Source organism: Falco peregrinus, chromosome 12 (genome assembly GCF_023634155.1).
Source record: "Falco peregrinus isolate bFalPer1 chromosome 12, bFalPer1.pri, whole genome shotgun sequence".
Lineage (NCBI taxonomy): Eukaryota > Metazoa > Chordata > Aves > Falconiformes > Falconidae > Falco > Falco peregrinus.
Window position 1 is genome coordinate 11,160,493 of NC_073732.1, and position 26,570 is coordinate 11,187,062.

Consider the following 26,570-nt stretch of genomic DNA (forward strand, 5'->3'; position numbering starts at 1 on the left):
TGACAAGCCTCTCGCAGAATTGCCATCAGTATCTGTACCATATAATGAGTTATAACTCATCCTAAGGCAGGCCTTCCTCTTTTAGGACCCAATTAAGCAAAGCTTTCAAACACGTAGTGAACTTCCTGTGAGTACTGCACGTATTGGAGTTCTTACAGAGCAGGGAGGGACTGCAGAACTGGGCTACATTCAGTAACTTTTAGGCTCCTGATGGCTTCACCTTTTTATATTTCTCAAATGTACATGTATTTTTATACATAAGCAGAAAACAAGGTGTGGCCGTGACAGTAAAGCATAAGTCTCACATGCAGGGCACCGATGGTAATGGTCCTGTTCACTGGCTACTTTAAACATAACTTGAATTGAATGAAGTTATGCTTGTCAAGTATTATTGCACCCAGCAGTGCTTTTCCTCTTTTGGGGAAAAAACAGTTTTCAGATGAGTATGTTTCTCTAGCACCACAGTTGTTTCTCATTAATGGTGTTTCATTCCTTGAAAATTTTGCTATTTAACCTGCAGGCTGAGTAATTCAAAGCTGCTTCACAACATTCAAAATTTCCCCATGTTACTTTTTAGTAGATTCATTACAAAAATCTAAACCAGTCAAACCAATTTAACAGCTTTTCAATGTTGGTTGCAGAGTTATTTTGCCAAAGCTCAAGTACACTGAAGTTTTAGTAACCTGCATTGCTTTTGCCAGTAAAACCTCCAGTTTGCCTTCCAAGCCAGGAGAAAACTGGAATTCTGCTATCTTCATGAAAGGAAAAGCATTACTAAAGTGTTTCTGTCGTAAAACCGGTGTGAGTAGGTATCACTGTGTCATCTGGTTTCACAGAAACTGTTTTAATGATGTATATAATGGAAATACAGCTGTTCAACCCAGAAACACCTTTTAGTTGGCAAATCAATTAAGGTATGTAAAACTAGATCACTGAAAATTGCCTTGTGTACACTTTCATGCGGGGAATGGCTACTGCAGGGAATCTCCTGGGAGAAAATAATGGATTTTTCTCTCTGGAGACACTGGATGTCCAGTGCAGCCACCACAAAAAACTTCAGTTTTCCAAGTAGGAAATATTTAAAATTACATAAGGAATTCCACTATCTAAACTGAAGACGCCACATTTAGACACAACCCAAACTGAAGAAACTACGCAGACATGCTAGGCTATATTTCTGTAAAGATGCTCGCTCTTTTGGAATGAACCATGCCAGCATCACCCTTGTTTTCTTTTTATCTACCAGAAGAAAGTTACAGTCTTTTCTCACTTCTTTTTAAAATCTCTTTGGTCAGTTTCTTTTGTGGTAACTTTTTCATGTTTTAACAGATAAAAAAGTGCTATTGTAGATGCCTCTCTGACTTCAGTGTCCTTTCAGGACTTTGGTTAGCAGAGCTTTGTGATTCATTACTGCTAAATTTTAAAGCATGTCTATTTTTAACATCCTCAAAATAAAACCTGTCTAAACCATAAGACTGGTTTGAAGCATTGCTTTTTCATTGTTGGTAAAAGAAGGAAAAATAGAGTTTGAAGAACTTTTTGTCAACAGTGCCTGATACTTTTGCCCTCCCTGGCCTAGGAAAAGGGAATTCAGGGCAGGCAGGCTCAAGCAGCCTGGTTTCAGCTATATTGATCCATCATCCTCAGCATTAACCAGCCCACTAAGTGTTTCTGGAGACTGTTAATAAGTGTTTAAGGGGAGGAGACAGGATAAAACATAAAAAAGGACTGTGACCTTTTTCCATTTGTTGTCTAAATGGCTAAAATAAACATCCAAGCTTTCAAAACACAAGCTTACCTTGGGCTCCAGGGTGGCCTATTGCCCCTGGTAATCCTACAGAGCCATCATCTCCTCTTTGCCCTGCTTCCCCAGGAGGCCCTGGGATTGCACGGCATGAATCATCTATTTTTCCTGGTTCACCAGGGTCGCCTGGAATGTGTAATAGGAAGGTGAATTAGACTGAGGACTGGTTGATAGCTCCCATGTGAAAAATCAACATACCTCATTTTGGTACTCAAGTGTATGTTTTAAGTATTTTAAAATCTTGAATTAGTTGAGTCTCAGCGCTCTTAATTTTACTCTGAGTCTTTTAGCACAGGATTTACCAGCATGGTAAGCATGTGTTAGCAAGTGTATGCTAGCTGGTATGTTTCAGATATTTGCTATATAGTTTCTATCTTAATGTGCCCCAAACTGATTTGAGTTAAAACCTAAAGTCTACCCAACTTCAGCACAAACACCTTAGTGAAGATTTACAGCATTTTGCCTATTCTATGACTGCAAAACCATCAATAAGCAGGCCAAAGAAGCTAACCCACAATATCCATGTAATAAGAGTCATAATAAAAAAAATAAGAATGGCCACATATTATGTATCGAAAGCTACTGGGAGCTATTGGCTATTTGTATTTTGGAACAAAATAGGAGTCAGATTAAGACTTCAGTGTTTGTAGTAATCCAGTATTATCATGCAAGCTTTTGCTAAGTTTTTGGTTAGAAAGCATCTTGTGTGACAACCAAAAAACAAAATGATAATTTGAAACAGATGTGGTTTACAAGTCTAACTGACATCATAGCATGAGACTTCTCAATGTAGCATTATCATGCTATTGGTCTGCTTGGAAGTGGTACCTGTTTATATGCAAAATCTATCAGAACTATGCTGTTGTAGCAGCATCTACTATTCCCAACAGCCAAACCAAGAATACCGCTAGTAAGAGCAGAATGTACCTATACAGAAGGAAGCCCACATGAAAAGAATGACAATCAATAGTCATTAACTCACCTATGAAACCTGAAGGGTTGGAAAAGTGGAAAGCAGATTGCAGCCATTGTGGTACAGGTGGAAACAAGTTTCAGGCGTGTAAATTGGAGTAAAGAATGCAATGAAAACTGAAATCACTTACAGGAGGTGACATTAGAAACAAATACATAGTTCAGAAATTTTTTCACAACTCAAATGAGAAATCAATTTTTTTTTCTGAGATAGTTTAAATTGTATGCAGGTAAACATTAGTTAGATTATATGTGAATAGAAGGGTCATGGTTACAATTGAGTGACAAGAGCAAGAGGTTTGTAAGTACCTGTGGGACCTCTGGGACCAGGTTTTCCTTGAAAACCTTGGTCTCCTGGGTGTCCTGTAGCACCAGGTGGACCCTGAGGGCCACGGATTCCCATAGGACCTCGAAAAAAAAACAATTGTGCAGTTACACATGGTTGCATTCTGAGAAGGTGAACACATAAATAAGATGAAATCTGGCTGCTTAAGGAACAAAAAAAATGCTTGGGACAGCTCAAGTCCTGTCTCCCAGAAAGAAATGCACATTTTTCTCCCTGATCTTGATCTGAATTAAAATGTATGACTACTCTTTTCGTAGATTGGAAGAGATTGATGTAGATAGGACTTCTCTACATGTGTGGAAGAAGCAAGAGTATCTAGATCCCTGTTTTCAAACTAAAGAATCTGTTGAAAGCCCAAAGCTATTGACATGGGGCAGTTGTGAGACTGTGTTAGTTCAAACACACCTGCATCTTTGAGCTCTGCAGAGAGGTCAATGTTTCCTTTATCTGGCACACTCCGAAGTTTTACTGCCTGATTCTCAGGTTGGTAGGGGAGTCTTCCAACAAGTTATTGGAAGCAGTACATGTGAATCTGTCTCTATGCTGACCTTCTACCCCAACCCTATCTTATCTGTAGGTAACAGGGCAGAGCTACGAAATGTCCAGCCTACCCCTTCTGTCTGGCTCAGTCTTTGTTGGAATCCCCAGTGCACAAGGCTCAGCTGCACAGGGCTGGGCATAAGTGCACATGCTAGTTAAAAACGTCTCAGATCTTACCCTTTGTGCCTCCTCTTCCTTGGTTCCCTGGAAGACCTCTGGCTCCTTGTTGCCCTCGCTGTCCGGGATTACCTGGTGCTCCTCGAATACCGATATCACCTGGATCTCCTCGCACAAAGATCGTCTCTCCAGGAGGACCAGGATTTCCAGGCTGACCTATGGTAAAAGAACTTAATTCTTAATACATGAATGAAGCATAAACATCTAAAAATAGCCATGTTCCATTTGTTTCTTTGCTTTCTGTTTTTTTGTGGTGGGTTTTTTTTTTTTCTATCCTGGCACAGAGGACAGCCCTTGTGTGTTTTTGGAAATATTAGCCTTTGTCCAAGGCACTGTAAAGAAGACAACAATAGGAATAGCTCCCAAAACTATGTAGATTCTGTGCAAGCAAAAAGCGGCAAGTTAATGTTACGTGCATTGAGACAGATTCTCTGTATCTATCACAGTGTCGGTTAGCCTTCCAGCCTTCATCCCATTTCCCAACAGGAAGTAAGTCTTTGTGGACTGGGTAAGGAAGGGTTCAGATAATAATGTAAGGGGTCAGAACAACTGGAAAGAGCTCCATTTGAGGACCAGAATCCATAGGAATTGACTAGATCCCTTGGGAACCCCCCTGCTTGTAACAGAATCACAGAATGGTCAGGGTGGTAAGGGACCTTTGGAGATCATCTAGTCCAACCCTCTGCTAAAGCAGGTTCTCCTAGATCAGGTTTGCACAGAATCGCATCCAGTGAGGACTACATAAATGCTTACAAAAGAGTTGCCAGCTTCAGCTTTCCCAGCTAAATTTAGATTGGAAAGGTTTTTGTGGGTTTACCAACAACAGTGGGCTTCTGGACCATGTGTTTTATCCTTCTTGCTAGGAAAAGAGGCCAGTAATCTAATTTCTGTTTGCTTTGGTGGAAACTGAGATGTCTTGTAGCAGCAGTACTTGTACAGAATTACTATATAGGCCAGAAAGCTGAATATGAAGAGCTGCATTTTATCCTTGCTCTCATGATCAATCTGGCATTCACTTCTCTGCGTATTCACTGAGGTGTTGATTAGTTTCTTTGTTCCTTATACGCTTTTATATGTTGTTCCACAGACAGTAACCCAGTGACTCCTAGCAGCCTCAGGGATTTTTACATGACCAAATTTGATATATTTGATATTTGGTTTTAATACCTCTGATGCCATCTAAACCAGGTGGTCCTTGATCACCTGGAGGACCAGGAGAAGCACTATCAGGAGATCTTCCCATAGGTCCAGTGGGTCCAGCAGGTCCTCTTCTACCTAAGGCATCACATTTAAAAAAAATAATAAAAAAAAGCTTGTTTTTTAGATTACAGAAATAAATTACTAAGTAAAAGAATGCTGCCATGTGAAGTCATGGAGGTGTAACGTCTGCTCTCACTTGTATACTGAACAAACCAGTGATTAGCCTACTGAAGACATCTTGTCAAAGTGAAAATATTTATTATGTTTTAAAAATTTTTCATTCTTTCCATAAAACCAACTTAAACTAAAGAATGAATCATCACACATTTGGATATCGCCACAGATAGCTACCTTCTCTTGAATTCTAATGACATGAGAAATGGTAAAAATGTAAGATGAGTGCGGACTATGAAATCGTTCTGCCTGGGACAGGATAAGATTGTTCCCAGAAAAACTGAGTTCAGCCATTTCCTGAAAATCTCAGTGAACAAGATGAATTTACTAGACTTAAATGTATTTTTCTCCTCATTTGTAATCTGGAGTTTTGCTAAAGAAGACATTGGTGCCCATAGATGTGAGAGGCAGGAGTTACAGAGGAGTTACAGGTTACCATCCTCTGCAAGACACTTTGGGGTAGTCGCAGCTTGTTAGCAAGTGTGTTGCAATCTGTCGCCTTCTCTTTTCTACAAAAAAACCCATCTAGTTTCTTTAGTCTTGTTTTTGACCCCATCCTTCCATTTACTCTGTAGTGAGTTTTCCCTAATTTGTCAAAGCTGGACACACTATACCATGAGAGGCCTTGCTCATCCTATGGCAAGCAGTGTTAATACACCTTCAAATGAAACTTTTTCTCTTTTTTTCCTCAACAGCACCATTCTGTTGACTCTCCCAGTTCATGAACTAGTAACTGAATTGAGAAAAAAATGACCATGTCTTCATCTTAGAATAATTCACCTCACAAGAACTCATCTCCACTATTTTTCTTCTGTGTGTTTATGTGACACTGTGGCAAGGTTTGGTAGAGTAAAGCTAATGTCACCTCTAATCACAGAACTGCTGAGGCTTGGGTGGCCTCTGGAGACTTTCTAGTCCAACCCCCTCCTCAAAGCAGAGTCAGCTAGAGCAGGTTGCCTAGGACTCTGTCCAGCTGGGTTTTAAGTATCTCCAAGGATGGACACTGTACAACTTCTCTGGGCAATCTGTTCCCATGTCCAATTACCTTTATAGGAAAACCAACACTTTTCCTTATGTTTCCATAGAATTTCTTGTATGTCAGTTTGTGCCACTGCCTCTTGTCCTGTCACTGGATACTATTATGAAGAATCTGTCGCCATGTCCCTCCCATCAAGTATGTATACACATTGATAAAACCTGCCTTGAGCTTTCTCTTCTGGAGGCTGAGCAATTCCCACTCCCTCAGCCTCTCCTCATACGACAGATGCTCCAATCTCTTAACCTTAGTGGCTCTTCCTCAAACACTTGCTCTTTCCTATTTCTGTGCAATTCCTACATCACCAAGGCTCTTAAGTAACCATAGCAATCTTGTGATACAGTTCCATTGTTCATTTACATCAGAACAGTTGAGAGAGATTTACTATATTTCTGTGACTACTAGATCTCCTGCACTCTTTTTCTTCAGGAATTTCTTCCCAAGAGACGACAACACCTAGCAATTCTCTAAGTCTGTCCAAGTCCATCATTTTCTATTTTCATCCTTTGCTCTCCTGGAACGTAATAAGAAATACCGGTGTTTCTGTATCTACTCAGGAAACATCAGCATGTTATTGCAACAGAAATGTTTTCAGGGAGGGAATCTTCTGGGCATGTATTAATGTTCATACTAACCAGAGGAAGAGCCTGTATGAACTTCATTTCAGCTCTGCAGGGCACCACTAAGGAGAAAACCTTTTCTTACCTGGGAATCCCGGGAATCCTCTTTCTCCAGGGGGGCCTGGAATAGAAATACCAGGCCATCCAGGTTCACCTCTGTCTCCTTTTGGTCCAAGTTCTCCTGGGTATCCTGGGGGCCCTGTTTCACTTTGACCTTTATAGGAGAACAGTTATGTACATAAAGCTTACAGTGAGTACAAACACAGATGTGCAGAATAGAAATACCAGCTGCAGATGTTCCCCCTTGCAAGGATTGCCTAGTGATATTTTTCTGGTTCTCTCTTGGAAGCTGGATAGTGTTTTGTTGAATCTGGCCCTAATTCATTTCTTTCAAAGAAAGTAATTTCTTTGCCTTAATGCTCCTCTTTAGGGGTTATTTTATATGGTGTCATTGTTGTCTGTAACTCGAAATGTAAACTGATTGCATTGTCCTAATCTAATTTTCTGTTGACATATATTTGTAATCTCTAGGTAAATGGTGAGCACTGTTTCTTAATATTGCTTCAAAAGCACCTTGTGAAAGTTTCAAATAGACCAGCGTGAGTGAAATGCAGGTTCCTCTTAAGTTTGTGGCACAACTCCCACCCATGGACTTTAATGGGGCTGGGATTTCATAAGTCTCCTTTTAATTTTTTTAGGTTTATCTTTTACTTATAAAAAAAAAAACTGGAGACTTGGCTCTCCTTTGAATCATATGCACTGAATATTTTCATTTTATAAACAGCCTTGAAAGGTTCCAAAAAACTTTATGAGTAATGGAACTTTTAAAGTTTTCCCCACAAATAACTGCAGGTGCGTCATTACGCATACTTGAGATTCTGTTTGAAACTTTAGTCTGAGCCTTGATGATATCTTCTGGGCAAGGCAAGTACCAAAATAATGTGCATCGTTCCTTGCATATTCAGTCGTTTAAGAGATTTTTTGTTTCACATAGTTGTTTTCCTTCTTTACCTGGAGCTCCTGCAGAACCTTTTTGACCTTTTAGTCCATCCAAGCCATCCAGTCCAGGCAGTCCAGGAAGACCTGAGAAGTATTACAGGCATGACTAGGTGCCATAATAATCCTTTAAAGTTACAATTAAAAATTATGCCCTTTTTTCTGACAACATATTCTGGATCAAGACAGGGTATTTGCTGAATTTGATTCTTATTGGTAACTGAAGACAAGATCATTACACCTAAGTGCAGTATTTTTGGAAAGGAAACTGTCATAAATCTGAAAATAGCAATCATAATACAGTTTCACATCAAAGAAATCAGAAAACATACCTTTTAATCCTTTAGACGTTTCTATACTGCAGCTAGCAGCAGGAAGCCTACTATGGGCTAATTTTCTCTATAGCAAACCTTGTGTCTGTGGTTAGACTACTACTGCTACGTGCAATTAATTAGTCCAAAGTTAGCTGTGTTATCACTACATGACCAAGTGACTTGGATGCAGACACTACCCAAAATAACTGTAAAGCTGGAACTTCTTTACAGCTTCTTTTCCAGATGTAGGTGCAATCTAATCTAGCTGCACTAGAAAGATGCTAAGTTTTCACCTGGCTGCTTTTCCCTGGTCTGGTAGATTTCCCACAGAAAACTATGCTTTTTTACATCACGCTATTACAGAAATTCTTTAAACTCAACAGCACAAAGTCTTTGGAGAAAAAAAAATCTAATTAAGACCTATGTTGACTTGTGATAGTATAGAGCAGTTTTGTCACTAGTGATGTTCACTAGATGACCAGATCACAGCTTGAATGTTTGTGGTAGTCAGACGTAACTTTTGCTTTATAATTTGGGCTCTTTTTGAAAATTGCTAAAACAAAAATGCCATCTATTATCTGTTTGTTTTGGTTTTTTTAATTGACCTGATCTGAGATTGTGTTTTTGTTTGCAGTGGAAGGTAGAAGTGTCTCCACATCACTAGCATTTTTATAGTTTCCTAAATTGTATAGATAAAGTATCAAACATGAAGACATACACCTACTAAATCCAGATGGCAGCCTATCACCTGGTGATAGGAACAGATCTGGCAAAACTGATGGGTCATTTGGTAACAGGTTAAGAGTTTTCAGAGAGAGGAATAGACTTGGGATGCTTCTTGCTCCACAGGAGGACAGGTTAGAGCAGACACTGATCATCCAGAAGTTGAACAATACTGTCAGTGCCTATTCCTGTCTCTTTTCCATCCTTGCTGTTTATCCCTGCCTAATTTCCCTCCACACCAGTTCCTCTCCCTGCCATGTAGGATTCCCAGTCCAGTTGCAGTGTTTTTTTTCCACATGTCTGAATTATCTTTCTGTCTCTCTCCTCCCTGGCTAGCTACTTCCTGGCACAGGTGATACAGGTTCTCTCTTTCAGTTCCTGTACTTGATCCCAGCATATCCTGCAGCATGCAAATCTGCTGTATATCCACAGCATGAATCATGGGAGAGTTTATTGCTATACGTAAGCACATATGAATGGATATATATTTTTAAAGTTTATAAACTGGTCAGATTTTGGCAGGAATCCTACAGCAGATTTGCTGTAGGAACAGCAACACAAATGTCCTTCGTTAACTGCATCACCTGCCAAATGTAAAGGTCCCTACTACAATGATGGGTCATATGAGAAAGGAAAGAAAAATAAAAGGGCACTGGAGTTCTCTAACAGACACACAAAAAATAATAATCCCATAGCTTTGTTCTCAGAAACTGTTCAATTATTTTAGTTAAAAATTAACAAAGGAAGGAAAAGAAAGGGGGGTGGGGGAAATCCAGCCTGTAGCAAAGAGGTCTGGAAAAATTTTAAATCCGAAAGATTGTTTGAAAACCTGCAAGACATCATTAATATACTCTGTGTAATCCCCTTTATAATATGGGATACTCGTAATCCAACCTGTAGTATTTTCTATGCCCTTAATTAACTGCTTTTTAACTTCTCATGACATTCTAAGTTCCACTCCTGCTTTCTGTAGCCTGCTTGTGCTTTGGGCATGTTCCCATTTTCAAATTTATGTAAGAGTCGCATGCCAGTTTGGGAAATCTGACTAATATTTTAAAATGCTTATGAACTCCTAACTAATTTTGGCAGCCAGGTTACCATATAAAACTTTTTTGATCTTTAGCTCATTCGGGCAAGACTGATGGCTTGGTTTCCTTGCTTTCCAGGGAATTTCTGACACATTTGCCAACAATCCATTATAATATCAGCACTTGTAATTCTAGATTTTTGGATTGCTATAGTCCCATATTTCTAGGTACAGCTGAATTGGCTGACCTATGCATGAACCACTGTTTCTGTATTTTACAGTCCAGTTCAGCTTCTACTCACACAAGTAATTCTGCTGATGTTCTTAATATTACTTGCTTCATCAAGGATTACTCACACAAGTAAGGCTTGCCAGGCTAAGCCCTTAACTAGTAAAACTCTCTCTGTAATAAAGAAAATGTGATTATGCTTTGGTAGATGCTGTGAAACTGTATTTTTATTTAATCTAAAGGTTCTTCAGGCACAAGACACAATGTAAAGGAGAAGCAATTAGTCTAACAAGGCCATGTACTTAGGTATGAACCGCCAATTAACCATTTCACTTCTTATGCTAGCAAAAATATTTATTGAAAATAGTGTTAAGATCTATATTCTCCAGTTGAACAGAAATACAAATTCCATTAAGCTTTCATTACTGGGTACGATTTCAAAGGTGTTGACCTTCTTTTCAGCTATGCTGGCAATATATAGAATTCTAAGGCTTAGCAGGCAAATTGTTCTCTAATGAATTGCAATTTGTAAATTTGTAACTGCACTTTTCCCTCTACAGCATGTGTGTTAATTTGTTACGTTTCCTGTGCAGGACTTGAGATAACTTCTGTACAATATAGAAGTGTCTTACCACTTATGACAAGAAAGAAAAAGTCTATCTTCTACTAAGAAGTTTTCAGCAAAAGAAGGCTCTTTTTTTTTATTTGTGGACCCCTCTCAATTTAAACATCCCTGTCACTGCAGATCTTTGCTTTTGTTACAGCAAATATTGTTTGCAACAAATAGATGTTCTCTTGCAGATTATGCACCAGCAAAGAATCAGTCTCGACACTTTAAATGAGCACCACTTACTTTACTGCAAGTAATTCTAAATGGTATCATTTAATTTTTCAGTTTATAAAAAATCTTCTCAATTTTTCCTTAAGTTGAATTTGAAAAAGTGAATCTATTGTCCTCTCTAACTATTTATCATAACCCCGAGTGTTACTTTACTGTGATTTCTGTATATGGGTCACTAATATTCTTCCTGTCCAGGAACTGGTTATGATGTGCACTATAACAGAGAGAATACGAAGTAAATCTTTGATTATCTTTCTTTATGAAGTATTAATGTAACTTATAATTTCAATATATCAGTCTGAGTATATTAAAAGTTAATAATGTTCTCCAACACAACCAACTGTATAGATAAACGCTGTTCAATCTAAGCATATCACTGTGAGAAGTGTAAATTAGATTTGGAGAAAACATTTTTACATTAAATCCACCAAAAATCAGGTTTTGGAGAAAACAAAACAACAACAAAACCACCAACAAAAACCAACCCAAGTTATCTTATCACAATTAAAACAAATTTGTAAGCCAGAACTGTCCACAGCAGTCTGCTGGTTTTGTAGAGTAACAGTGGCGCTCCATGGTGAAAAGGTAGAACACAGCCTAATTGAAGTGAAAGTGAAATATCTGAATTACTGCAAACTCCTTTTCCTTTCCTTAACTTCTGCTATCAGTTACATCAGCTGAGCAAGAATCTGTTTCTGCCGCCTTTACTACTCATTTTAGATTGTAGACCTATTTTCTGAGGTAGCATTTATGTTACTTTTCAAAGATAACGGGAACTGGCTTAATGCTTCTAGTAGTTTAAGAGAATACAGAAGCAAAATCATGCTCACAGTTAGGCCTTTTCCATTTTCCCAACTAAAAGGGCTTTTTTATGTCTGGCTCTGTTACGTTACCAGTAGAACTGCACTGTATACTGTTTACCTTTTCTGCCTTGGGATCCAGCTAATCCATGCAATCCCGGAGGTCCCACAATTCCATGTTTCCCTTTTTCTCCAGGTTCTCCTGGCAGTCCCTGAGAACCTGTAGCTCCTGAGAGTGGAAAAAAAAAATATATCTGTGAATATGCAGAGCTATTAAACGGTTGATTGGGTTTTTTATGCTATGCAGCACACTCTGTTAATCAGAGGTACCTGAAAGTGTATGGGCATATGTAAGGAATTGAAGGATCTTGCTCTCTGAGACTCTGAGCAGAATATTGCTGCTGTCTATACATACTGAAATAGCTTCCCACACATGCCTTCATATGATCTCTGATTTCTCTAGCCTCTTCCACAGAGGTGCCTCCTCAGCAACATTTTCCTGTTCCATATTTCTTTTGGGCTGTTACATGGCACTATTTTTTACACTTTGGCATTACCTGGAAATCCAGGTGTTCCTGGGTATCCAGGGTCACCCTTGGATCCTGGTTTTCCAGGTTGTCCTTGGATACCTGGTGAACCCTTCTCTCCTGGGTATCCACAGGGTCCTTAAGAAGAAAAAAAGAAAAAAAAAAAAAGAAGAAAAATACCCAGCATTTATTTGTTTAAAGTTGCTTATTCTTCTTCTCATGGTAAGCTTTAAAATAGAAAAGTTCAGTAAGAGGCTTCCTGGCTAGAAAAAGAGTTCTATTAAAATACTTAACATCCTTGCATCTCTTTGTCAGCAGTGAATTATACTGATCTCTCTGGTGATACCTGAAAGCAGAAAAGGCCAGCAAGATACAGCCAAGCCAGGTTTCATTCTGGTGAGTATTGGCATGTTCTGTACTAGACAACAGGAGGCTCTACCTCTTACGTTCACGCTAGCCATATTGCACGTTGTGATGCCTCTCTAATCCCTGGGTTTGTAACTGTAGAAAATACCATTCGATAAGCACAGGAACCAAACCTCCCCCTCCGCTAACAAAACTTAGAGAAAATAAGTTCTTAACTCCAATTTTTAATTTGATCAGACAGATGTACCTGGTAATCCGGGATCTCCAGGAGGCCCTTTTCGACCACGTGTACCAAGCAGAGGAGTTGGGTCACCTCTCTTGCCTGTTGAGGTACAATGACTTTCATTTCATAGAAGTATCACTTTATTCCACAAAACGAAAGGTGGACAATTTTGTAAGATCAGACAGTTTATTCATAGATTATTTTTTTAACAGCTATAAAAAAGACTGAGAGAACACAGAATGAAAAATGCTTTAGCACATGCAAATTATCTGCCAGCTCAGCTTGTCCTGAAGTACTAACTCAGTTTGTGTCTAGTATGATTCCTAACAGCATTCATGTAAACTTTCTGTAACAACAAAAACCACAAAACCAAACCCAAAAAAGCAAAACTGAACCCCCAAATTATGGGAACTTTCCCAATACTGACAGCATATACTGAAAGTAAAAGATACAGCATAAATACCCTATAATGCCTTTTTAAACAAAGAGAACTTACACAGGTCTGTGAAGATGTGCAAAATCAATACAGCGTGAGTCTATTTAGTCAATAAAGAACTTATAGAGACTAGCTGGGGACTCAAAGCCAGCATTATCACCTTCTTTATGTCTGTGGTGAAATTCCTGTTTATCACAGAATCAGTTCTGAGCAATTTTGCCTTATGTTGTCTGTACAGATGTGACCTCTCCTACTTATTCATGCTGTCTCTAGCTACGCTGTCTGATTTTTGCTGTGAAGAGTCAAAAGGAAATATCAAGTTCAAGTGTTGCTAGAAATCCCCTGCCATAGCAATCCCCACCTTTACTAGCTATTTCCTGCTTTAGTTTTAAGGATAACTTTTCCAGTAAATTTGTTTTCAATATATTTTATGATGTTTTCTTTATATTGAGTATTTTTCTTTGCTTTTTTTGCATGAGACTGTTTCTTAGATGAGAAGGTCTTCAATTTTTGAAGAAATGGAAACTGTAACTGAGAAAAGAATTTCTTCTGTCCCCTTCATGCTTTTTTCCATGCAATGATTTAATTTCATTATTTATTAGTAATGAAATCCTGCTCCAAGGGAATTTGAAATATGATGGATGACACCACTTTGTATGCCTCTGAAACACTTTTAAAAATCTAAGTATTATAGATATTTTTTTCAGAGTAATCTCTACCTAAGCAGAAAACAGTATGCAGAACTTCATCTTTTCAACTGAATATTTTTGCACGCATGGGTATGAACTCTGTCTCATTTGTTACACTATCGGAAGTTCCAAGAATTCAATTATTATAACCTGGAAAACACTGGAAAATAAGTTATATAAAAGATATTATAAATCATGTTGAAGTACTTAAAAGATCATACATATCTGTATAATACCATGCCATAACACCACAAATTCCTGCATTTTCTCTTATTTAACTTAACAAATTTTACAGACCCATAAGAGTGGACTTTATGTGTTTGATGGAATTATTAAACTCTGTGAAATTTGACACAAATTTATCTTCTACATCAGTAGGACCTACTTTAAAAGGAACAAACAGTTAAAGAATATACTGAAATGCAAATTTTGCCTTCAGGTAAGTCAGACTTGTTTCTAATTACATTCATATTTTTAATTATTTTCACTTCTGTCCTGTCTTCCTTTTTCTAGTGAGTACTCTCCATCTATCAGAGCATACACATCCTAATAATATTGCTCTTTTCAAAAGCATGACTATATAAATTTATTACCCTTAGATCCTTTTGGGCCAGTCAGTCCTGGATTTCCAGGGATTCCTGGTAAGCCAACGTCGCCCTAATTTTTTTAAAAACAAAATAAAAATGTTTGACATATGATATGTGTAGCATGAATGAGGTATACAAGCATTTGGTTCTCTTACATTGGTGAACAGACCAGCAACTACTGTGAATAACCGAACGGTATCTTAAGCTCAACAGAAAAGGATGCTGTCTTTGTTACACGTCTAACACTGACCACTAACACTTCCAAGAAACTGTAGATTAGACTTGCTTATCATTTTGGATTTGTGTCTTTATAGTTTATGCTGACTCTTGGCTTGAACTGCTTAAATTCCCCACAGATGGCTTGAGTAATTTGATTTAAAAAGTACCATAAAAATGTACCAAATATTGTTGTATGTTACCCAAAATTTACTACAAACATTAACCAGAAATACGCTGTGATGTAACAGTAAAAATGTAAAAATGTCTTTTTCCTTTTGAATTACCTATAATCAGCAAAACACAGATTATATCTTCAAAGAAATATAACAAAAGCCAAGCCAAGCTATATTCCTTTACCAAAAAAACCAACTGTGCTTTATTATACTTTATGTAATCTCACCACCTGTCTAGCATACAATCCAGTGAAAAATTTTACCTTGTATCCATATGTGATAAATGTGTCGTTTTGCATATTTGTTCTTGAGCGATACTGCCTGCCTGGGTTCTGTTTGGTGCAAATTATCAGTATGGGCACAGAATATTTGGTTGGTCTTGTCTACTGGCTTGGCCGCTCCACATAGCAAGGTAGGAGGAAGCAGTTATATATTAATTTCATACTTGTGCTGCTGCTATGTTATGATCTCTGCAGTAAGTGATTTGTCAATCTGTTCTTAGGAACAGTGTTAAAGACTTGATTGTGTATCCAATTTTTGGCCCTCTAATTACAGCAGTGTAGCCTGGACTTCCACCAAATGGCAATTTAATGAAATCACAACATGCAGTCAGGAGAGAGGGGAGAGGCCCCTTGTTGACTGTGACTACAGTTCCTTCTAGAGTGTAATCAAAACATTGAAGTGCTGCATGAATTTATTTTTTCTAGTATACTGACAGTCTCTTCTCAGGAGGTATATCTAATGGGTAAGTACAATAGAAGTACCCTTCATGGTATTTCTTGGAGGCAGGAGATAACTGCAAAGTCCAGGACATTTCACTACCACTTTGTTTACCTGGTCACCTGGTTCTCCTTGAAAACCCGTAATTCCTTTAAAGCCTTTTGGTCCTGGGAAACCCCGAGATCCTGGAAACCCCATCAATCCAGTGTCACCATGGTCACCCGGCAGTCCTGGGACACCGTTCTTCCCTGGAAGTCCTGGGTGGCCTCTGAAACCAGTATTGCCTTTTTCACCTGAAGTTAATTACAGAAGAAGATAATGACCAATACAGTCATGCCATTATTTGACACTTATTTTGAATATGTCTATGCTTTCACACTTTGTGTGCTTTGTGTATTGACTTAGTAATTGTCCAAAGAACGTAGGCTGCTAGTTGAAGAATCTATAAACACAATAAGGTTGCTGCATATTACTGCAGCTACGAGTCCAAACCTGTGAAAAACAGCAGTGATTTATATCAGATGAATGCGTGTGTATGCAGGGCTTTATTTTATGAACTTACCTCTTTCACCTCTAAATCCATTCTCACCAGGAAACCCTGGATCCCCCCTTTGTCCTTTCTCAAGACGGATGTTAATGCAGCCACTGTCTCCTGGAGGTCCTCTTTCACCTTTGAACCAAACATGTGGAATGTAAGTAAATTCTCTTGAGTAACATGTTCTGAAAATTCATTTTAGTGAAGACTTTCACAACAGAGAAAGCCTTAAAATACTAATGCAGTTCTCGGTTGTTTCAACAGGCTCACTGCTAACCGAATTTATTATCCTTCTCTTACATTTTAGTTAATTGAGCTGTAACCCAGGTGATGTTAAATCAGAATTATTCCCTGCTTGTCTGTAGTATGAAAAATGGCAATTGTATTGTCCACTACACAGTGCACTGTCTGTGATTGCACCTTGGAGATGGTTAATCCCCTTCCTGTAGTAATATTTAGAGAGATTATTTCCTATATGTTTTACATAAGTTGAAATACACAAACAATATGATAGAAAACTTGAAAAATCTGAAGGTTCAGATGTGTACAGGACAAAATTCAAAGTTTGTTTGAATAAGTGATCTCACTCTGATTTAGTGGTAAATGCACCTATTGATCTGAGTGGAATTAATTTTTCGTTAGTTATTTTTCATTATGCATTTATAACTGAGCTAACTGGATTTAGTATTTAGTACATCTGAAAATATAAGTGAATATATCCCTGTAACAAGAAGTAGTAGTAAATACATTCCTAATACAGTAGCAAAAAAAAGCAGTAATATAACTACAGAGTGAAGAAGCTTTTTACAAACCTTTTATTCCCATATCCCCGCATTCTCCACTCGGCCCAGCTGGACCCATTATTCCTTCTTCACCTCTTACACCAGGGATTCCCATTGGGCCTTGTGTTCCTGGGAGTCCTGGGAATCCTTGGGGTCCTTGAATTCCTTTGCTTCCTGGTAATATTAAATGCTTTATTTACACATTCAGTCTGCTATGCTGTTGCTGCCATATTCTAAGGAAGAGTATAAAGCAAAAGGCAGGAAGCTTAGAAGGAGTCCTTAGGAAATCAGCAAACCTAGAGAACCAATAGTTGGAGCATGGCTTCATGCCAAGATCAAACTTGTCTTAAATCCAGATTGCTCCGAAGCAAACACCTTTCCCCTCCCTACTGCTACTCCCTGGAGGTTTATGGTACAATTACTGCTAAAGCAGTTATCCCCAACACATCTTAAATACAACGCATAGCCTAAGACACTACCAGATTTTGCATATGGCTACTAGGAATTACAGCTCCTACTGCCCAGATGACAGACAAAGGAAAACAAGATTTTGTTATAGTTACTCAAAAGTTTTGCCCATTAGCCAGTGAAGATTTGGGACTAAGGTCACATTTTTTTATAAGTATTAAAAATAATGTGAAGCCATTCCTCCACTTATTCAGAGAATCATGAAATAGAACCATAGAATTGTTTAGGTTAGAAAAGACCTTTAAGATCATTAAATCAATCGTTAACCCAGCACTGCCAAGTCTACCACTAAGCCATGTCCCTAAGCACCACATCCACATGTTTTTTAAATACCTTCAGGGATGGTGACTCAACACTTCCCTGAGCAGCCTGTTCCAATGCTTTGTAACCTTTTGGTGAAGAAATCTTTCTTAATATCCAATCTAAACCTCCCCTGGCACAACTTGAGGCCATTTCCTCTTGTCCTATCATTTTTCACTTGGGAGAAGAGATGGACACCTACCCACTACAACCTCCTGTCATGTAGTTATAGAGAGCAATAAGGTCTCCCCTAAGCCTCCAGCCTCCCTTTCTCCAGTCTAAGCAGCCCCAGTTCCCTCAGCTGTTCCTCACAAGGCTGGGGCTCCAGGCGTTTCACCAGCTTTGCTGCCCTTCTCTGGACATGCTCCAGCACCTTAATGTCTGTCTTGTAGTGAGGGGCCCAGAACTGAGCACAGTATTCAAGGTGCGGCCTCACCAGTGCTGAGTACAGGGGGATGATCACTGCCCTGGTCCTGCTGGCCACACTGTTTTGGATACAAGCCAGGATGCTCTTGGGCCTCCTGGGGCACACTGCTGGCTCATGCCCAGCCAGCTGTCGACCAGCACCCCCAGGCCCTTTCCCACCAGGCAGTTTCCAGCTGCTGTGCCCCAGCCTGTAGCGTTGCATGGGGCTGTTGTGACCCAGGTGCAGGACCCAGTATTTCTTGTTGAACCTCATACAACTGGCCTTGGCTCATCAATCCAGCCCATCTTGATCCCTCTGCAGAGCCTTCCTACCCTCAAGCTGATCAACATTCCTGGCCAACTTGGTGTTGTCTGCAAACTTAGTGCAGGTGCACTCAATCCCCTCATCCAGATCATTGATAAAGATATTAAACAGAACTGGCCCCAGTACTGAGCCCTGGGGAACACCACTTGTGACCGGCCGCCAGCTGGATGCGACTCCATTCACCACCACTTTCTGGGCTGGCTACCCAGCAAACAATGTGCTCCATCCAAGCCATGAGCAGCCAGTTTCTCCAGGAGAATGCTGTGGCAAATGGTGTCAAAGGCTTTATTAGAGTCGAGGCAGACAACATATCCACAGCCCTACCCTCACTCACTGGGCAGGTCACCTTGTCATAGCAGGAGATCAGGTTAGTCAAGCAGGACCTGCCTGTCATAAACCCGTGTGACTGGGCCTGACCCCTGGCTGTCCTGCACGTGCCGTGCGATCGCACTCAGGATGATCTGCTCCATGGTCTTCCCTGGCACCCAGGTCTGGCTGACAGGCCTGTCGTTCCCCGGATCCTCCTTCCTGCCCCTCTTGTGCACAGGCATCACATTGTCAAAGCTCCTGTCTTCTGGGGCCTCCCCGGTTAGCCGGGACTGCTGATAAATGACCCAAAGGGCTCGGTGAGCTCTTCCCCCAGCTCCCTCAGTACCCTCGGGTGGATCCCGCCTGGCCCCACAGACCTGTGTAAGTCTGAGTGGTGTAGCAGGTCGCTGACCGTTCCCCCTTGCGTTATGGGGGCTTCACTCTGCTCCCCATCCCTGACTGCTAGCTCAGGGGGCTGGGAACCCAGACAACAACTGGTGTTACTGGTAAAGACTGAGGCAAAGGAGCCATGAAGTACCTCAGCCATTAACCGCAGAATCTGTCACTGTTCCCCACCGCATACAGTAAAGGATGGAGGTTCTTCTTAGCCCTCCTTTTGTTGCTAATGTAGATATACTTATTATATTATAATGTGTATATATCATAATTCCTATCATAATTCCATAACCATATGTATAAGTATAATATAAATGTATAATGGTATAGAAACATTTTTTATTGTTTTTCATGCCAGTAGCCAGGTTAAGTTCTAGCTGGGCTTTGGCTCTTCTAATTTTCTCCCTGCATAATCTCACAACACCCTTGCAGTCATCCTGAGTTGCCTGCCACTTCTTCCAAAAGTCATAAACTCTCTTTTTTTATCCTGAGTTCTAGCCAAAGCTCTCTGTTCAGCCAGGCCAGTGGTCTTCCCCACTGGCTCATCTTTTAGCACATGGGGATGGCCTACTCCTGCACCTTCAGTATTTCCTTCTTGAAGAATGTCCAGCCTTCCTGGACTCCTTGGCCTTTCAGGACTGCCTCCCAGGGGACTTCGTGAACTAGTCTCCTAAACACACCAAAGCCTGCCCTCCAGAAGTCCAAGGCAGCAGTTCTGCTGACCCCCCTCCTTACTTCTGTGAGAATCGAATGCTCATCAGCATACAATCACAGGCTGCACTAGTAAAGAAGATAGTTTGGATATAATAAAAAGTATATAGTTCTTATTATAGCATCTTATAACAACAATCTATTACAGGCAGTCAGGAAGTAATACATGGAAATATGTTATTTTTATAAAGCAGCTAAAGCACCAGGATGTACCAAGATGCATCAAACTATTTCTATCCCTTGTTTTTTATCGTAAGAGAAAGAGCAAAGGATGCTATTGTTACTGCCTCTACCCTGCTGCAGGGTGTTATTCTCAAAACTGGAAAGGGAGGAGGGTGCAAAGTACTTCCCAGCCTTAACAGCAGTAGAAATTGCTCCCTCTACAAGAGAAGTTATAGATGGGGTGGTTTGCAGGATGTTTGACATACCTGTTTGTCCTGGGAAACCAGGTGGTCCTCTATTGCCTGGAAGTCCTGGAAGTCCTCTGGAGCCTGGATGACCTGGGGGACCTCGTGAGCCAGGAGCACCTTTGAGACCTTTGATTCCAGGTGGCCCAGCTAGGCCCCTGTCTCCTCTCTGACCTTTAAAGCCTGGTAAACCTGAGAAAAAGAATCTTAATCTATGTATGTAAATGCAAGAAAAGGATTCAGCAATTATATCTAAAAAGTATAAAATGATAGATTTTGGTATAAATTTGAGTATCATGAAACATGGCAAAATAACTTGAAAACTTTGCTACCACGCTGGATCTAATCTTGATTATCTAGGGTCTGCCTAGATTTTTCACCTGGAATGTTTCCTTTCTGGTATTTCTTTAGTGAGGCACATATCAGTAGAAGTGCCCTGTGAAAAAATCCCTACTAATTCATAAATACCTTTGATATATGTGGCTCCTATCTCTCCCTAAATAACATTTCCATTTAAGAATAAGGAAGATAAAAGTATCACAGTAATTGCAGGAGCACAGTTAAGTTACCCAGGACAACAGAATAAGAGAACTCTTCCCTTTGTTATTGACAGTGAACACACTGTGATTTGGCCAGTTAAGGAACACTATGGGAAGGGAAAGAAACTTGGGAAACCTCTGACATGCATTCATTAAGTTTAAGAAAATGTGCAAAACATAATGTACACCCTCCCTAATGAGCAGCCCCTATGGAAACATGTCCTTCCAGCCACAAAAGTCATGTGATTAAATCTGCTAGAAAAGATGCACAAAGCTTAGAGCTGTGAGGCAACCTGATGGATGTTGTGTACCTTGAGGTCCTGGCAGGCCTGTGATACCTCTGAATCCTGGTGGCCCTGGTAAGCTTGTGTCACATGGTGGACCAGGGAAGCCTGGACAGCCTGGTGCTCCTACATCACCTTCTGGGCCTCTAAAACCTTTGGCACCTGGAAATCCGGGGGTTCCAGGTTGTCCTGGAAACAAAACACATTGTAAAATGTTTTACTTCCATTACTCACAATCCCTTAGAGTTCCTAACTGTAATTTTGAAATTTACATGTTCAGTTATTGTAATATCTTCTAGTTTTTGCATAGATTATGAAAACTGATGCTTTTCTGGAATTTATAACTGGCTGTTGTGGGCAGATTCTTTAAGGAACAAATAAGAATTCAACTCTTGCCTATGCACAAGGGTGACTGCATGGCACAAAAAGCTAGTTTCTGATGTGTAGGAGCAGAATGGAAGGAGCTCCCTGGCCTGCACCAGCTACACAGCACTGGGGTCAGTTCTATAGGTGTTCCCTGACCAGAAGCGGGGGTGTGTCTGCTTAGGGCCAGGCAAAAGGAACATCTATAAAAGGAAATAGTAATATCTGCTATGAAGTGGGAAGGAAGTGGCACTGTGAAGACATCTGCTGCAATCAGCAAAACTTCCCTGCAGAAATGAGGAGTGTAGTGCACAAGATATTGAGGATTATGTTGTATAACTCAAGGCAAAGAAATTCACTCCGCTCTCCCTGAGTGTTCTCCCACCTTTTGCCAGTCTTTTCAGATTTGAGTAAGCAACCTGAGGCAGGGACTATCTGTGTGACACAGCAGGAGGCCCTAAGCACAGATGGCCACTAGCAACAAGTAACAGGAATAAGAATGAGAAGCTGGACTGTTACTCCAGGGACTGGGTAAAGGCATCTTCCCTTCCTGCAGCACAGATCTCCCCAGTGGCTGATCAACATTAACTGTAAAAATGTAATTGTAAAAATAGGCTCACAGTTATCGTTGTGGATCCAGGTAAAGAGTAAGTTTTATCTGAATCAGGACTGACTCTGCTCAGATTTTCTCCTTCGAACACATGAAAATGCTTCATAAAAACTGGCTCATACCTTGAAACCCAGGAACGCCTGGATCACCCCTTGCTCCTTGTTCACCAGGGGGTCCTGGCAGTCCCCTGTTGCCTGGGATTCCTGGAGGACCGTATGTAGTATCACCTGGAACACCTTTCTGACCATCTATGCCAGGTGGACCTGGAGGGCCTTTTTTACCATCAACTGTAGATCCTCTTTCACCTTCATCACCAGGATCACCAGCTGTGCCTCGAAAGCCTGTTAATATGTTTTTAAAATTCAAATGGGGCATAATTCAGAAGTTCTGCAACCCCCCCCCCCCAACCCCTGTGGAATATTATAATATAAATTTAACCAGAATTAAATTATCACTTTGCAAACAAAAATTATATCATACATTAAATTTCAGGTTTCTCATTTTCAGCTAATGATGTGTGAGGATTGAAGGAGGTACTTATTCCTCTGGGAAATGACAGTGGTTTTCTTTGGAGCATGTCTTTGTGTACTGTCACACTTGTCCAGTTCAATCCCTTTGCTAAAATGATACTAATTATTCTCAGTTTTCAGAAACTATTTCTTCTCTGGACTTAGGTTATTACAGCACCTGTAATGCTGGAGGAAAGGGAAATTGGTAAGGATTCCTCTTCCAGTAGCTTTTGTTGAAATGTGCTTCCTACTCTAATCTACCATGGTAACTACCTTACCCTGCAGGTATGCATTATACTTTGACCAGCAGGTCTCCTGGATTAAGAAAAGCACAATTCACCTTCTGGCCCAGGGATTCCTGCTCCCGGCCTGCCTCTATAGCCTTTTGGCCCATCAAAGCCATTTGGTCCAGGATGACCGGGGAGTCCTTTTAAACCCTTTGGTCCTGGGAACAGAAATAAAATATGTAAAAAACCCGAAACAGACAAAAGACAGAGCTCTAAAATGTGTGATCTAAGGGAACAGTATTGCTTCTTTATCCCATACAAATTCATGTACTTTGAAGACAAATGGATTTCATCTGCTTTGAACATTTTGGGCAAGAGCCACCACCCAAGTCACAACCAAATGCATGGCTGCTGGTTTTCTAAATGGACCTGTTCCCTAATCCATAAACAGCAGATGGCAAATCACCAGGGTAAATTAGAAGAAAAAAATTAAAATCTCCTATAACATTTTAACGTTATAGGACATCAACAATATTCACCTAGTGAGTGACAGATGTCAACTCATTCTTACATTCTTCTGTGCTATGTGCTGCTTCTGGAATGGTGCAGATGAGCTCAATACACTAATCCCTGTTCTTTCATGTCTGTACAAATTTTAGTTACCTCCCACAGTACTGATGTCAGGGACTGTGTAATACCATATTAAACAGCTTGAAAAAACAGTATCTCCATTGGTTCTTATCAGGATTTTCTGGGGTGTTTCAAATGTGTTGGAGGTGATCACAAGCAACATCTTGCTAGTTCCTGGATAAGTTATTAGAATTTAAATTAAATTGAAGAAGCTGAAGTAATGGTAATAAGTATTCAGGCGCCTGGGCTCAATTGCATCTTGCCATGAGCAATATAGTTTTAGAATTACAGTCTTGCAGCGTATCTTTGCCTCAGACACCTTTTTTTCCCCAGTATCCAGATGTACATGTTCTAGGTCTTATCCAGCTCCAGCCACCTGTATGTTTTACAGACTCTCTCATGTATTTTAATTGAGGCAGGACAGAGTTTCAAGCTACCTTCAATGAATAATTTCTACGGAGGCAGCCTGCACACCTTTTGATCATCCAAACTGCAGCTTTCTGACCTTTGATTCTGTTACGTGAGTATATTGCTGCATATTTGCAGTTTTACATTTTGAGACATGTATCTGTTGAAAAACTAGATTAGTGCATCTTTTTAGGATTCTTATTTTAATTAGTATTATAATATATATAATTTTAATTATTTTAATCCTTTTTTAATTAGCAACTTAAAATTCCATTTCAATTAAAACCAAAAATTATCCCATCTGCAAACATACCTTGAACTCCTTTAAAACCCGGGGGACCAGGATTTCCAGGGTATGGTATAATGCGTACAGTCTCACCTGAAGCAAGAGGGAGAAAGAAACTGGCCTATTTGATTTTAGAATAAATGGAGTCCCAGCATTTACTGTAACCCTTCTGTGGAACTAACTAACTAGGTGTGCAAAGGTAAAGAGAAAGGACTGTTTATGCACATTGTTAGTTCTATATTACTTGAAGGTTTGAACAATCTTAAAATATATTTTTCTTGACACTTATTTTGCATACAATATTGGTAATGATTTAAACGTAATACAGTTGTAGTCTTCAAAGACAAACGTTTTTTTTACTTGTTGAAGAAATTTGTCTTTACAATAACCTCTGTAAGAAAGAGTATTTTCTTCTCAATTCTATATACATTTCTTGTTCCTAGATAATTGCAATCAGTGTAGATTTTTTTCATTTTGGTAGGGATTTTTTATAACCAAAAAATGGACCAAGCTTTAAGTACGAGTTGTATTATTCCACTCCTTCAGCAAAAAAGCATTTCCTTGCAAATCCTTACAATCAGGAATAGTTCTCACTCCAGAAAATAATTCTTCTGATAGCATGTAAGTGGCACTTTGCAGGTTTAAGGCCCGTAGCAATTCATATTCTCACTACTGTCTGCTGCTAAATGCTGACAGTATTGTACCTTTCAGTGGCCATATTTCACATAACCACTGAGCCTGCCAAAATCAATTTTCAGTATAAATGAATAATACATATATAAAACTGTAATGAATGCTACCAAACATGTATCTTGTTATTTGGTTGTTAATGTAAACATTCAAAATTACCTTTCTGGCCCTTTGGACCAGGTGGCCCAATGTTACCAGTATCACCAAAGTCTCCAGGGCTACCTCTGACTCCGGGAGGGCCGGGAAACCCCAAACCAGGCAATCCCATCTGTCCTCTTATCCCAGGAAGCCCTGGGACCCCAGGGAATCCTTTATCACCTGGCAATGGTACTCCAGAATCACCCTAAAAGAAAAAAAAATGTTGATAAGAAATAGGAAGACCTAATTTCTTTCCTCTTTTTGATTATTAAAAGCCGTGTTAGAGAATCATCTGGAGAAACCACTCTTCCACAATTGAGTGATTACATGAAATATATTAGTAGTTTTAAATATTCAAAGGCAATAGGAACAAAGGGTAGAGTTTTGTGGGGTTTTTTTCTTCCTCATCTCAGAATAGCACACAGTATAAGCAGAAATTATATTCAGGAAGACCAAAATAAACTAATACTTCCAAGGAAATAATTTTTTAATTGATAAAAGCTATGATTATTTATCTAGGCTAACATAAAGTGATAAAAGCTATTAATCTGCTAGGAATTTGGAATAAAACGGTACTCTTCATTAAGTAGCTAGCCCTTTCATAAGATACGATGTTACCTGAAATGGAAAAAAATTCTGAGAAAGTTAAACATACCTCAGCTCCTTTTTCCCCAGGCAATCCTAGTTCCCCATCTCTGCCATCATTACCTCTTTGGCCTGGAAATCCTGGAACACCAGTAGGACCTCTTTCACCTTTTATTCCTTAAAACAATTTGGAAAAAAATGAAGTGTAATATTTGGGGGGGGTTATTTCTGCTCAGGTAAATGCTGGGTAACTATTCATCATCTGTGTATGATAATTTCCACTTCCTGAATTCCCATTTCCATAATGAGGTATTTTAGACTTGGGAAGGCAGCATGTTGTTGGATACCTCATGGAACAACTTGGTCTCTCTGTAAAAGACATGCTTACAGGCACCACAAGAATGTGGCTTTTGTTCATGCTATATACAGAGTGAAAATATTTTGCTATTGAAATCAGCCAGAGTTTTATTCTTGGTTTCAGTGAAATCAGGACATAGCAATGCCAAATGATGCAGAATGATTGCATCAATATTCCCAAAAAGTGTTTTTTTTCTTTTTTTACCCCTAGATTTCTCTTGCACTGATATTTATGAAAATATAATTTTTGCATACAGGACAATAAAACTATTCTAACCCAAAGATTCATTTTGCTGTGTCAAGAGATCCTTTGCAAATAAACAGCAAATGTTTTGCCTTGCTTCAACATCTGAAAACAGACACAGCATCCAAAGCAACTTTTCACAAACAGTAAGATGGACGATCTTTTGTCTGAATAATTAGTTTAGCATTTCTAACTAAGCTTTGCCATCGGATTGCTGTAATTTGTTCTGTTTCTTTTGCTTTTGCAAATCATAACCATAACTGTGGAGAGGGTTTGAGCTATTTAATTACAAGAATTTCAGTTGTGCAAATGGTAGCCTATTG

General features: G+C 39.6%; 1 protein-coding gene and 1 long non-coding RNA gene across 8 annotated transcripts in view; one reads left to right on the top strand and one right to left on the bottom strand.

Moving 5' to 3' along the window:
* The window catches only part of COL4A4 (collagen type IV alpha 4 chain), an 82,392-nt gene that overhangs the window by 11,775 nt on the left and 44,047 nt on the right, over window positions 1-26,570 (bottom strand). Inside the window, exons 24-44 of the mRNA XM_055817173.1 lie at window positions 25,717-25,823; window positions 25,083-25,266; window positions 24,261-24,326; window positions 23,023-23,127; window positions 22,296-22,514; window positions 21,228-21,389; window positions 20,399-20,569; window positions 17,087-17,230; window positions 16,302-16,409; window positions 15,854-16,032; window positions 14,634-14,697; window positions 12,940-13,014; window positions 12,357-12,464; window positions 11,921-12,028; window positions 7,881-7,952; window positions 6,955-7,083; window positions 5,007-5,114; window positions 3,840-3,995; window positions 3,086-3,184; window positions 2,787-2,795; window positions 1,799-1,930 (exon numbers count right to left, since the gene is read on the bottom strand). Of these exons, the coding sequence (XP_055673148.1) occupies window positions 1,799-1,930; window positions 2,787-2,795; window positions 3,086-3,184; window positions 3,840-3,995; window positions 5,007-5,114; window positions 6,955-7,083; window positions 7,881-7,952; window positions 11,921-12,028; window positions 12,357-12,464; window positions 12,940-13,014; window positions 14,634-14,697; window positions 15,854-16,032; window positions 16,302-16,409; window positions 17,087-17,230; window positions 20,399-20,569; window positions 21,228-21,389; window positions 22,296-22,514; window positions 23,023-23,127; window positions 24,261-24,326; window positions 25,083-25,266; window positions 25,717-25,823 (2,505 nt within the window). The remainder of the gene's footprint in view (window positions 1-1,798; window positions 1,931-2,786; window positions 2,796-3,085; window positions 3,185-3,839; window positions 3,996-5,006; window positions 5,115-6,954; window positions 7,084-7,880; window positions 7,953-11,920; window positions 12,029-12,356; window positions 12,465-12,939; window positions 13,015-14,633; window positions 14,698-15,853; window positions 16,033-16,301; window positions 16,410-17,086; window positions 17,231-20,398; window positions 20,570-21,227; window positions 21,390-22,295; window positions 22,515-23,022; window positions 23,128-24,260; window positions 24,327-25,082; window positions 25,267-25,716; window positions 25,824-26,570) is intronic.
* Window positions 3,909-26,570, top strand: part of LOC114012235 (uncharacterized) — a 40,748-nt gene continuing 18,086 nt past the window's right edge. For 5 of the 7 annotated variants that reach the window (XR_008749403.1, XR_008749399.1, XR_008749398.1 and 2 more), the window contains exons 1-7: window positions 3,909-4,000; window positions 12,642-12,722; window positions 12,930-13,022; window positions 14,416-14,479; window positions 14,640-15,764; window positions 16,332-16,431; window positions 23,955-24,059. This is a non-coding gene — a long non-coding RNA (uncharacterized LOC114012235). The remainder of the gene's footprint in view (window positions 4,001-12,641; window positions 12,723-12,929; window positions 13,023-14,415; window positions 14,480-14,639; window positions 15,765-16,331; window positions 16,432-23,954; window positions 24,060-26,570) is intronic. The other 2 variants (XR_008749401.1, XR_008749402.1) reach the window with 2 other exon arrangements.